Below are 13,905 nucleotides of genomic sequence, written 5' to 3' on the forward strand. Positions count from 1 at the left end.
CCCATGTAAAATCCATTTACAGTTTTATTTTAAATCTTTTTATATATTTATACAGGCAGTAAATGTATACAGGAAGCATTACTGTTGTGTAAGAATCGACATTATTGTCTGGCACAGTTTTATATGATATGATCACATACCCCACATTCATAAAGCATTTACACATTATTACAGAAAAAGCAGTGAATTATTTCAGTGCATACAGACAGTCGACACAGAGCTGAGACGTTACATCTAGGAAGACAAATCTATCAGTATTGCATAAGTGTTTAGTCATATCATTTTCTCCCCAGTTTTGGTCAGCTGCCAATTTCTACCCTCTGGTCAGATCCCCTATCATATTACTATCATATCATTGCTCTGATACATTTCTGTTTACACTGCATCAGTGTTGCCTTGCAGCTCCATAGTTCTATTTTCTTTAATTATGTAGTACTTGCTGATGCCATTACTTTTTATGCAAATGTGCTGTTTAAGTCATCTGGTTATGCGCATTTGATGCATATATATATATAAAAAAAAAAAAAAAAAAATCAGGCAAAATTCTAACAAATCCACATTTGCATGGGAAGAAAAAAATGGCTTAAATGGTTAGTAATAATAATACAGTACAAGTCAAACATTCTTTATCTATAATCAAAATACAGAAATATAAGCAGCACAGAAGAACTGTTTCTGTGAAATAAAACTGAGCAAAACAGCATAAAACTGAGAAAACTTACAGTAATGAAATGAAGTATGAATGACTGCATTGTTTCAGTTTACTTGCATTGATCTTTGCAAGGTGGATTTAAAGTGTATGTTATACATTCAACATTGAGATAGATAAGTGTTATTTTGCATTTTCTGTGCACCGGCTCTAGAGCAGCTGTGGATAGAGTTTCGATCTGTAAAGTAATGCCAGTAAAAGAGCTGAACATTAGTGCTGGGTTTCATCTTGAACCTGAACCATATGGTTCATTTGATGCATACAATTTGTTAATTAGATAATTATCTACCAAATCCAGACAGCAATTATGTTTGAGTTTAACTGTACTATTTTTTTTCTAAAAAGAAAAGGATGCGTGATGTGAGAGACAGCTGCATTTCTGATTAGCAGCTGATTTCATTTTTTGCTGACTTTATTTAGTGAATTCCTTTATCATTTTTGAGAATTCAAACTAAATCCTAATAGAAGGTACTGTACTCTTGTTGGTCTTATAATGTAGTGCTCACACTGGACTTCTGACTCCCAATATCTCATCTTATTGAGCATTTTTTAAATATTGAAAACTGAACAACTACATATACACTATATGGACAAAAAGTTTTGGGACACCTGACATTTCCAGCCATATGTGGTTCTATCCCAAATTGTTAGAATATTGTATAGAATGCCTTTGGATTTGGCAGCACTAAATTTCAACTAGGAGACCCAAACCTGATCCAGCATGACAATGCCTCTTTGCACAAAGTTAGCTCCATAAAGATATCCTTTACATTGTTTGGTGTGGAAGATCTTTAGAGGTCTGCTATAAAGCTCTGACCTCAACCCTATTAAACAACTTTGGGATGAATTGGAATGCTGGCTGCACCCTAGTTTTTCAACAGAGAGAAAAGGAGGTGTAAAACAACCTGAAGTGCTGTTTGGTTAAAGAGAACCTTTTATGAATATTCTGTTTATTTTTTATTACTACTTACTGAATTTAAATGCTTTAGTTGCTACAGGTGTAACTATCGGAATAATTGAATCGATCTTTCGATTTCAAAAATGTGATTATTTTACACACAATTGCTTTGTAGAAATAATTTCTATGTTTGTGTAATAATCATTTGCGAATTAACGCCACGTAGACAAGCTAGATCAGCTGCAAAGCTGAAAAATCTCGGACAAAGACTACTCAACTCGTTTACTTCGGAATCTAAATCGTATCAAATGGAAGCCTGAGGTTTTAAACAGCTAGAGGCACTTTGATCAATGTCAGCTTGTGTACATTAGCTAGAAATTTTACTAAAAGAAATTACTCAGTTGCCCAGTTTTACCCTACAGGTTGGACAGAGTCATGACCTGCATGATCTCATGAAAGGAAGTACACAAGTTCTGGAAAAACGTCTCAGCATCCGTCTCTGGACAGGATTTCCAGGCAGTACAGGATGCGACGATCCTAAAATTGGAAGGAAAAAAATAAGCAGTCTATTAATAATATCCTGAGGCTCAACGACTGGGCGGTTTGCATGCACTTCCCATCTTACCTGTCGTCACGGATGCGGTAGAAAAAGCCATAGCCATGGTGCACCATGGGAGCGACGGCCCCCAGAACAGTGGTGTAGCCGACAAGGCTGGAGGAAAGGACGAAATTCCCTCCGCCGCCGCTGCTCAGAGAAACACAGACAACGTTCTTCGTCATTCTGTCTATATTTATTATTGAGCATTTTTTTAATAACTCCTTTAATATATAATTCAACAGCATGTCATTACAAAAATGTCTTGAAACTGGTCCTCGTAATGAATTCAATCATAATGATTATGTTTACTATTATACACTGTATGGACAAAAGTTTATGGACATTTGACCAAAAGATTTGTATGTGCTTTCTGAACATCCCATTCCACATTTAATGCCCCATTTGCAGTTAGAATAACCTTCACTCCTCTGGGAAGATGTCCTAGATTTTGGAGTGTACTTCTGGAGCTTTGTGCTCATTGTTAAGTAAAATCAGCTACTAATGTAGGTGAGGTGAGGAGGCCTGGGGGTGCAGTAATCGTTCCAATTCATCCCAAAGGTGTAACATGGTTTAGGTCGGAGCTCTATAGCAAGCTGTTCAAGATCTTCTGCTCCAAACCATGTAAAGCATATCTTCATGGATTTTGCTTCGTGTACAGGTGTATTGTCACTCTGGAACAGGTTTTGATCTCCTAGTTCATGTGAAGGGCAATTTTAATGCTACTGCATCTAAAACCAGCCTGTCCTGATGTGCCACCAACTTTATGGTAACAGCTTGGGGGAAGAACCACAAATGGCAGGAAAAGTCTGAATACTTTTGTCCATATAGGCTGCGTTTACATTTGGCATTAACATGCAACCTGTATCCAGATGTTGTCTATATACACATTGAAAACACAAGTGTAACCGCGCTTCTGAACGGAATGTTATCTGATCAGCGTGTCCTGGTCCAGAGGTAGTCGAGGGTGCATTGTGATTGGATCTGTGTAACGTAAACGCAATCCGGCCGTCGTGTCTGCATTCGCAGGTCGACTTCAAGCAAAACCCCGCCCCTCTCTACTGCATGCAGCTGTGTGGTTTTTCGTTACAATCGAGTTCGGAGTACATCACACCTGAAAGTTGCAGAACCACTCACTCTCTATAAGGAACGCAGATTTTTCCCCACAACAGCTGCCAACGTTCTCGTGATCCATGTACTGTTTCCACAACAGAATCTATCCACTTTATTACTGAATGCAGCCTCCTCATTTGTATGATGTCCCGCAACTGAAAATGGTTTTCCTCTTCTGCAGACTTATTTAAATATTGCGTAGTGAAAAACAGACCCGAATGGTTATCATGATGGAGAAGTCTATCTGCTTGATCGGATTACAGTGATCGCATGTTAATGCCAAGTGTAAATGCAGCCATAGTGTATATACATTTGTCCTACATCAGCATGTTTAGTTTTTCTGCACTAATCCGGGTAAAAAAAATTCAACAGACCTCTCAGTGTAGAGAGGGTCAGTGTAAAGCTCAGGAACAGGAAGTCCTTCCTCCTTGGCAATCATGTACAGGCCCAAAAGATGTCTGTCAAAGCCTAAACAAATTAATAAATAATGTGATTATAACAATAAAAATGTAAAGATTCGAACTAATGTATTAATGTCGTTAAAATCCCCAAAATCCACATATATTTATGTGCATTTTTGGAGTTTTAAATAATGGAGATTTAATGTGATGCAGTTTCAAGTGTAAAAGTTTCAAATCACAGTATTTCACACGTTCCATGCAGCGGTGTGCCACACGACAGTATTTCAAGTGATTTTACACAAAACATTTTTGCGTGACAGTTCCACGTGACTAAAACCACTTTTATACCTTTTCCTTTCTGAGCCTCTTCCATCAGCTTGTTGTGTTTGTTGAAAGCACTGAGCACAGCTTTTCTTTTCTCTTCAGCCTGTGAAGGGCACTCATTAAAATAAAATCTCAAATAAAGATTAAAAGGTGCACGCCATCCTATATACCTTCGTACCAAAAGTATTACATGGTAACACAGTATATAACAAAAAATTATATTTGCATTATTGTTATCCAATGGATTTCGCTAGATTTCTCATGCTCAGTCTTGAACTTAGCCCGCCCCTTCCCCTTTGCCCTTCCTTTAAACTTTACAGAATCTCATGTAGGTTCCAAAGTTACTGTTTTATTACAAGCTGCTTACAGTCGCTGAGGGATTCAGCATGACTTTGCATAACTGGATGGCTTCCACTGTACACGGCCTCATAGTCTCTGTTCGTCCGTGATAGAAACGACGTGTGGTAGCGGTTTCGTAACAGCTCCCAGGTCTGGCAGAAGAAAGAAATAAGAAAGATCACTAGTACCACCATTCTAGCATCATGTGATGTATTTAAAATCCTTCCACTGAGAAACGATAAGCAGAACAGCATCACTTACTTTCCATGTTGCCTGTAGTATGCTAACTGCATTGCCAGCTGTACAAATGTGTCCGGGTGAAGTTTCTTCTTTTTGATCGCTGCTTTCCCAAAAGAGGTGAAGGCATAGCAGATGAGCTGCAGATCTTGAGTCTGGAGGAAAAAAATAAATAATCATGTAGTCTCAGCTGTATGGGGGTGGGGGGGTGGGGGTGTTTCACACTTTATCCGAATTCTCCATAAACAAAGTGAGCTGGTTTGAGGAGATCATCAAGGGTGTCATCATGATACTGTCCGACTAATTACACTGCTTCGTCCACCATCATCACACGCAAGCCCCTTAATGCCATACAGTAATTTGGATGGTGTACCTTTACCTGGGTGGTGTATCTTTACATGGTCTCACACCCTGTAATCTATTCTCAGTTTCAGTAATAAATACTGAATGGGTCAGATATCAGTTACTCTGTGATTATAAAACTATAATAAGCATAACAGTTATTTTGACCCCTCATGTAATTTGTACTTTAGACAACGTTTGCCTAGCCTATATACATCGAGTTTCTCCTCCACATGCATTCTGGGATTGTTTATTTATTACCTTTTCACATGGACCTTCTCAATCGCTGTTTAGTGGCTCGGTGGTTTACTTATCATAAGATCAGGTGTTCAAGCCCCAGTATTGCCAAGTTGCTTCTCTTGGACCCTTGAGCAAGGCCCTTAAACCTCTTGACTGACCCTGCACTCTGACCCCAACTTTCTCAGGTATAAATGAAATGAAATCATAGTTTTGTCACATACACGTTAATACGGAGTACAACATGTAGTGAAATAATAGAAATATAATATGTGTATATATGTAGTATAAAATATACATACAAGAACTAGACAGAAAGGGACAGATATGGATTTGACATGATATTGACAGTAGTCCAGATTTAAAGTGTGACAGTGTGATTGTTCATGTGCTGATATTAAAGTGATTTTGAAGTGCAATTAGCCACAATACACAAGTGTTTGACTCTACAAGAAAAGAAATCAGCTGTATTAATATATTTTTAATTTCAGTAAGGTGCACACTGTGCAATTTTGCCCACGTTTGGGTCGTCTGAGGCAAATTTTAAAAATCCTAAAAGATTCCTAGAATCCGAGGCTAATATCTGTAGTTTATGATCGCTGGCTTGACATGTTCACCGACAGCTGATTAATGGCAGTTGCAATTATTTTTGTTCTCAGATGAAATTCTGGCAGTGTCTGAAGTTTTCAGACTGTTTCCTGCAGCGTGACTTCTCCTACGACGACCTTCAAACAGAGAATCAATAGGAGCGCAGAACCCGATGACGAAATAAACTTCAAGCCACCTCGGTGAAAATGCTGAAACGAGTCAGTCAGCTTATAAGGAAGTTAGAGCCAGTGTGCAGGGTTAACCATGATTCCATGCCCCTGAAGGAGAAAGTGTTAGGAGCCCAACAGTGGTAGTTCGGTGGTGCTGGGGCCGACCTTCTAAAAAGTAACTCAGAACCGTAACCATTAATCTACCACTTTACTAGTCCTGCTTGGTCCTGCTAGTCACTGTACACCAACCTCCCTGTCTAGCTGTGTAATTTGGTGTACATTTTAATCGTTGGGCCAAAAATAAAAGCTGAGATGTGAACAAAAAAGCCTGAGGTGCCATACTGTGATCTGCCCTTACATGTTGTACATGCTCATGTGTGCTAGTGTGTGTGACTCACACTTTTGCTGTACTGCTCTTTAGCCAGTGTAATGTCTCTCTGGACTTTTTCATCTACAGTGAACACAAGCTCTTCTGGATCAGGAAGGTCTCGTACCACTTCTGTACCCTGCACACAACACAGTGATATTAAAACAAAACCACACACACACACACACACACACACACATACACATACACATACACATACACATACATACACATACATACACACACACACACACACACATACATACACACACACACACACACACACATACACACACACATACACATACACATACACACATACACACTTCTACCCACCATCCATTTTCCGCCGGCAGCCTTCACTTTTTGGTCCATGTAATAACACATCGACACCAAGACCATGGCATCGTACGGTGCGTGCTGTATTGAATACACAATAATCAAAAATATGCAGACTTGAATGGATGATAATAATAATAATAATAAGGCTGGATTTACGTCACAGTTGGAGGCGAAGGTGCCGTTGGCGAAGCTGATCATATTGTAGGATTTATCGCCCCACCGAATAGTGGGGTCTCCTGTCAGAGCCAGCAGGGTCATCTATATGTAAAAAGTAATTTAATAAATAAAAAAATAAATACGCGGTGGTATCAAAAAGTTTCGAGACTAGTTTTATAACCCGGCAGCAGATAGACGCACAGTCACAGGGAGCACCGACCTTAATAAGTCAGTGTGGCAGTGTGTGTACACCAGGAGGAGCGTGCGTTACCACGTCTGCTATTCTGACCACGTGCACTCTCTGTCACCGAGCTCTCCTCACACATGAGTTTCTCACCGGAAAAACATGATCTCACTTCCGCACCCACCCTACTCGCCAGATTTAAAGATGAGGCTCAAAGACCTGAATCAACTGTCTGTTATTATATTCTCACACTGGAGACACCTTGAAAAAATGCTTAATAATCATCTGACTGAAAATGTCACCATAGCAACAATTACACACGTTTTTATTGCCAGGTTTAACTGGAGTGTCACATTATTTGTGTGTGCATGTGCAAGTGCGTTTATTAGAAAATAAACAGGCAGGTAATACAAATCATGATGCAGAATCCTGCATGTAACCCAGGCTAAGGTCAGGCGATTAGCAAACAAAAATACGAGGGCGATAACGTTAACTAAATAAAAAAAAAAAGGGAAAACCATAAACACGAAACCTGCCTGCCGGTGCTTCGCTGTGGCTATTGTGCTACACGCTCCCAAAAACGAAGCAAATCAGGGAATCTCAAATGGAGTCCCTGTAAATGATGAATGATCTGTTACTATAGAAACAATAATGTCATCACTATTAAATGCATTACTGTCAACCTGTGTGTCAACTATGCGTTATCTGAGTACCATATATTATTCTAATAACTGTGTCACAGTTGGTCAACATGCATGACGTGTTTTTGTGCGGGTGTATGTAGGTATTACCGAGGTGTAATTCTCCGGGGTGGAATACGGTTTGGCGTCGTCCAGTGTGATAACAAACAGCGAGCTCTGGATAGTCTCTAGGATGTTCTTATTCACAGGATCGATGGAGATCAGATGCTCTCGTGCCTGGAGATAAACATAATGAGGTAACAGTACGTGAGGCAACTTAGTGCGGCAGCTCAGTGAATCAAATCATGAATCAGCTCATTGAGGTGGATTGATTCAGGTAGGACACTACTAAAGGCCTAGGTGTGACATACAGGGCCTGCCACTGGTATATTGTATTGAGCGTACTCTATGAAAAACTATGTAACATTACAATTTGACTCTTTTAAACATTTAGCCCAATTTCGCATCTGACCTTAGCCCATTTCGTCCTCTCTTCACTGGTCAAAGCAGCCACTCCATCACCCGAGACCTCTCCATCACAGCTTTCTTTAATATAGGTCAGCTGCCTAAAACATCACGCACACACACGTCACTAATAACACAATATTGATTATTACTTATACCTAATACCAACCTGGACAACTGTTGATTAAGCAATCTCACATATTTAACAACAAAATAAACAATAAAAAAATGCACCTCAATAATTCAGGAGGAGTGAGGATGCGTCCGTCACAGAGAGCGTCCAAAATGAAAATTCTACCACGACACATTACAGTGAGGTGAGAGGGACATGGGCCTTCGCTTTCTGCAACAGACAGCATAGGTGAAATCTTTCGCAATCATGCACACATTTTCGCACTGGGTTTGTATTCAAAGATGGCAAAATACTGAGTCCAAAAGTAGTGTCAAAATTCTAATTCATAGCTTGTTCTTATTTCACTTTCACATCAGTTTCTCAGATTAAAATGCTTCACCTTCCACCATTTAAGTAAAACATACCTAAATTTTAATGAACTGTAGGTACAATAGTTTGTGAACACCTGAGCATAAGATTCTAAGATTGCTGTTATAATAAACTCCACTCTTTTGTGAAGATTATTTGAGATTTTGGAGGGTGTAGTCAGCATTTCAAATCATTTAAAAAGTGCTCAATATAATTAAGGTCAAAGCTCTGCAGTGGGCCACTTAAGATCTTCCACTCCAACCCATGCAAAGCATACACCAATCAGGCATAACGTTATGACCACTGAAAGGTGAAGTGAATAAAACAGATTTATATAACAGTCAGGACTGTTTTGGCACCAAAATGGGGAAAATATTAAGCAGGTCTGATTGGTGGCCATAAAGTTATTTCTGGTTGGTGTATCTTCATGAAGCTGGCTTTGTGCACAGAGGCATTGTCATGCTGGAACAGGTTTGAGTATCCTAGTTCAAGTGAAATGAAAATATAATGCTGCCACATCCAAAAGCATGTTCTACAATTGTGTGCCTACAACATTATGGTAACAGTTTCAGGAAACACCACATACAGCCAAAACCTTTTTCCATATAAATGTATTTATGGATTTAATGCTGCCCAAAACATAAATTACAAATAGTAGTGCTAGATGTATTACTGTTCCCCACTCAAGATTATACTGCAGGAGAACATTGTGAAGTAAAAAAAGGCTAAAGGTCAGAATCACAGATAACTGAAACACGCCTCTGTACTCAAATTCAACCCTGTATGCACAACTTCTGTATTGCAACACACACACACACACACACACACACACACACACACACACACACACACACACACACACACACACCTGTCTTAAAGTAGTTGAGAATGCTGTCCTTCTTAACACCAGGTACTTTGCAGGTACAGAAGAGCATGCGGAACTGATCCATATCAAAGGGCATGTTTCCTGCTTTATGGATTGCCAACTTCTCACTACACACAAACACACACCATAACAAACACTCAGCAATAACAAAATTTCCACACCAGAAGGTGGGATCAACCATATACTGGAGAATCTGAACCGGCATCATTGGTGATTTTGGCATCAAGCTACAATTTGTAATTTTCTATCGAACATTTCATGCTCAAACAGTCACTTCTGAAAGTAAAAACTTCCTGTAACATAGGCATTTGCATTACATGCGAGTAGCGATGCTTACGTGCGGATGAGGTCCCAGTACTGAAGCGTGAGCCATGTCGCAAAACTGGTCCTCTCCAACTGCGTCCCATCACACGGTGGCCAGAAGTGCTCGAGGTACGGCCCTGGACCTCCAAAGTTCACATAGAGCTGAGACGGGATTCGAACTTCCAAATACGCGCCATCCAACCACCATTCTTCCAACTAAAAAACAAACAAACACAGGTTCACAGGAAATGTCCCATACTTTTACATTTCAATCGATGTATTAAAGGAATTCTATGTAAATTGTGTCAGTGTTACCCAGTTTCGCCTGCTCCTGGCTCGTTGAAGGAGTCGTTGGTGAAGGTGTTGCCCGATTCCCTCAGTAAAGCGTTTCACGATGGCTGCTGTGTTGCGAAACGTCTGCTCCGAAGCAAAAGGCTTCACTGAAAAAATCAAATAAAAAAAAATATATCACAAGTTGTGTATTTTAGTTTGTGTAGTTGCCTTCCCCATGACCACATGTAGCTCTATGTTTTCTTTGATATTTACGTTTTTATAAGAATGAAGTGCCTGTGAATATATTTTGGTATATAGTAAAACATTTATAAGGTTTGACGTAAAATAAAGCAAATTTGGGTGAAAACCTACAATTTTTAATTTTCAGCTAAACAAAATGAGATTTTGTTGGCAAAGCGCATTTTAAATTCAACAAATTTAGATTGTAATTTATTAAGGCTGCATCTGAGCGCTGAAGAAAAGCAGCAATTTCATTTCGATGACAATACAAATGACAAACGAGGGCATGCACTGTCAAAACAGTGTTAAATGTTTTTAAATCAAAATGTTAAAATTCTCAAATACTTGCGACACAAACGTCATCCTATACTGCACAAATACAAAAAGCTTTACATGTCTTTGCACGCTTACAAATTTCTGATGGTCTGTAAAATCTCTTCACATGATAATATACTGCTATTTTCCAGTGTAAACTCTATACAGGAGGTTGCAAAACTATGAGAGAGGCAATGATGAGGTCACTCTGAAGGAGTTCTGTGAATATGAATTGAACAAGCAGATGATTGTAAAAGCTCTGTATGGAAAAGTGGATAGAAAGAAAACAAGGCTCGACAGCACGAGAGTGTGCTGGTCAGGAGGTAAAAATATGACAATGAAAATGATTTAAAATGTATAACTATTTAAAACAATGTTTTCATAGCTCCTTATTTAACAGCCTTATCATTTTGGGGTAAATATTTTCTTAAAATAAACATCACAATGTCTATTACATAAAGAAATGTTAGTCATAATTAGATTTTTTATTTAATTTTTTGGGGTATTCTAGGATTTTCCTGCAACAACATCTGATCTCCCAGACAAACACAAGAGAGCAACACAATAAAATGAATGGAAAAAACATTCGACGCACGGAGCATCTGCACGGAGTTCATCTTACCTGCGTCCAGGTATTTGTTGAAACTTTCCTCCAGAGAGGGCACGGGCAGGGGTGGCAGCGTGGACTGATACTGGAACGTTCTCTCGGCCACCGATTCGAACGCATGATTATCCATATTACACCTTTAATACAAGAGAAAAGCAGTGTATTAGCAGTGAGTTCAGTTGTAAACAAATTACATTTCTGTGAGGATATAATATTCGAGCTGTCAAACTGAACATACCAACAGCTTGCACTGAAGTTTATAGTAACAGTTTATGCAAACAATTCTTGCAAACATTTTATGCACATAATTAACCCCTTGATGAAATGCAATGCAAAGATCATTTCAGTATGTTTTGCATGATGTTAAAGATTCTCTGACAATCTCTTCTTAACCAACACCAATCTGACCAACCAGAATCAAGTATTACATGACCAATTAGAATAAGAATGATATGACAGTCTGTATGCAAATTTACATATGCAAATTGTGCTTCTAGGATTCTGTTACTGTCCAATTAAATAATCAATCTACAAAAAATCAGTTAAAGGCTACATATGCATTAGAAATGTAATAAATACTTTAGACATGCACTGAACACTAACCTGTTTAGACAAGTGGCAATAATCAAAAAATAGTGCAAAACAGTAAATATAGAATTTTATATAAAAATGCAAAAAAGACATATGCATTGCAAATTGCCTTTCTAGTGCTATACTACTGTGCTGTCCAATGCACTGTCTAATCCAAATCTAATGTCCAAACCAGTGTCCTCTCCAACATAGTAACTCACATGGTAAATAAACACAAACTCACCTCAAAGAAAGATGAACCGTTCTGCAAAGAGGAAAGAAACCCAAAAGCAAGAAGTGAACATCTGGTGATTGTGTCCAGTTGCAGATGTTGTAGTTGGTGTTAGAGGGAAGACGCAGTGCAGTGACACTGAATATTAAAGATTTCACTCAAAACCGTGCGCCGATTCAGTGACCTTTCACACAGTTGCCTGTAAACAGCTCGAGGAAGGTAATGAGGCAAAATGGCGGCGTGTGTCGTCTATTTCAAAATAAAAGTACCAGAGCTAGTCCACCTCCATTAATTCCATACACACACACACACACACACACACCACTGTATATACATCACCACTGTATTTACATCACCACTGTTCCTACTTTGTACCACTTTTGATAGATACTGACCACTGCAGACCAGGAACATCCCACAAGAGCTACAGTTATGGAGATGCTCTGACCCAGTCGTCTAAACTTCGCCAAATTTGGACAAAATGTTTATTAACAGGTGCCATGATGAAGAGACAATCAGTGTTATTCACTCACAGGTCATTTTGTTATAATGTCATAATGATATTCCTGGTCTGTGTATATTTAAACTGTGAGAATAGGAAGCCAATGAAGTAACAGCAAAAGCTCTGGGGTACATACTTTTTTATGCTGTACTTTTATAAATAATAAAAAAAAAAAAATACAAAAAAAAAAAATACAAAAAATAAAATAATAATTATAAATTATGCCAAAAAAACTATAAGAGAAAAGAGTCCTACTTTAGGAAATAAAAGTCAGTCAATCCGAAAAAAAAATCTCAAGAACTTTTAATGTATTCTCATTTGCAATAGCTATGAATATATATATATATATATATATATATATATATATATATATATATATATATATATATATATATATATATATATATGATGCATGGATTTTTTTTCCATCATGAAACTATAAATCCTTTGAGGATTGTATACATCAGTTCAAAACAAACCCTCCACTGAAGTTCCTTAGGGTTTTGTGCGCAAACCATCTCCACTTTCTTTCCCTCTACACTCGTTACTCTACTTAGGGTGATGTAATATCATCACATGGTTTCTCCTGCTACAGTCATGGTGATGAAGCCAACCACAGATTTGCCTTTCCAATAGCAGATCCAAGACTCTGTACACAGATGAGCTCATCAGCCAGCAGGACTAAGATGTAGTATAATCTTGCTGAATAGTGTCTAAAGATCAGCTGACTGACAAGAATAAATAAATAAATAAATATATATCAACATTTGGGAGATGACTGCACCACCTGTTCTTTCATATTGTGTAAATAAATCATTACTAGTTACTCTTCAATGAAACGTACTTAAAAAAAAAAAGCATGTGCTTATAATTATTAATACATTTTATAATTTTTGTAAGTGTTTTTATAATGGCTCTAATGATGGGTCATGAATAATGTCATCAAATATACAATTTATTCACGATATTACATATTGGCTCATGACTTATGTAGCAAACTAAAATGGTTCAGCATCTACTTTGGGCAGCCCAATGTGGGCACAAGCACACCAAAGTTGGCAAAATGTTAGTTCAACATTGACAAATGGAGCAGTTTTTATAACAACCCTGACAACATGCCAAAGTTGGCTCAAATCTGTTTTTGAATCTGTTGGCATTAGGAGCCAAAAGGACAAACTGATATTGGCCCAAAATTGTACTCAACCTTAACCCACCAAATGGTCAGCAGCAGATAATAGCATTCATAAGGAAAATATAATATTTATTACCATTAAACATCATTGGATGCCTCAGGTCAAGTCAATAATATATTCAAGTATTAGTTATCAGCCTGATGACACAGTAGGAGC

At 38.3% G+C, this 13,905-nt stretch overlaps 1 protein-coding gene across 1 annotated transcript; it reads right to left on the reverse strand.

Annotated features, from left to right (window-relative positions):
- Nucleotides 1–6: 6 nt before the first annotated feature.
- On the reverse strand, nucleotides 7–12,278 carry crot (carnitine O-octanoyltransferase). The gene is made up of 17 exons (XM_046833470.1): nucleotides 12,067–12,278; nucleotides 11,268–11,389; nucleotides 10,133–10,257; nucleotides 9,852–10,033; nucleotides 9,497–9,621; nucleotides 8,382–8,490; nucleotides 8,155–8,248; nucleotides 7,794–7,919; nucleotides 6,819–6,920; nucleotides 6,657–6,740; nucleotides 6,352–6,459; nucleotides 4,641–4,771; nucleotides 4,408–4,531; nucleotides 4,065–4,143; nucleotides 3,690–3,783; nucleotides 2,233–2,352; nucleotides 7–2,144 (listed from the first exon to the last, which is right to left on the reverse strand). Exons 2-17 carry the CDS (start codon nucleotides 11,380–11,382, stop codon nucleotides 2,024–2,026), a joined length of 1,839 nt encoding a protein of 612 aa, XP_046689426.1. The 5' UTR covers nucleotides 11,383–11,389; nucleotides 12,067–12,278; the 3' UTR covers nucleotides 7–2,023.
- Between the last annotated feature and the right edge of the window lie 1,627 nt (nucleotides 12,279–13,905).

The sequence above is a fragment of the Silurus meridionalis genome, chromosome 21 (assembly GCF_014805685.1).
Source record: "Silurus meridionalis isolate SWU-2019-XX chromosome 21, ASM1480568v1, whole genome shotgun sequence".
Taxonomy (NCBI): domain Eukaryota; kingdom Metazoa; phylum Chordata; class Actinopteri; order Siluriformes; family Siluridae; genus Silurus; species Silurus meridionalis.

Bases quoted from the DNA above. Each gene is read 5' to 3' on its own strand.
- crot (XM_046833470.1), bottom strand. From the start codon at position 11,382: ATGGATAATCATGCGTTCGAATCGGTGGCCGAGAGAACGTTCCAGTAT. The intron at 9,622-9,851 runs GTAAGCATCGCT...GTTTGTGTGTAG, and splicing joins TACTGGGACCTCATCCGCAC to TGAGAAGTTGGCAATCCATA. The intron at 8,491-9,496 runs GTGTGTGTGTGT...TGTCTGTTGCAG, and splicing joins TCTCAACTACTTTAAGACAG to AAAGCGAAGGCCCATGTCCC.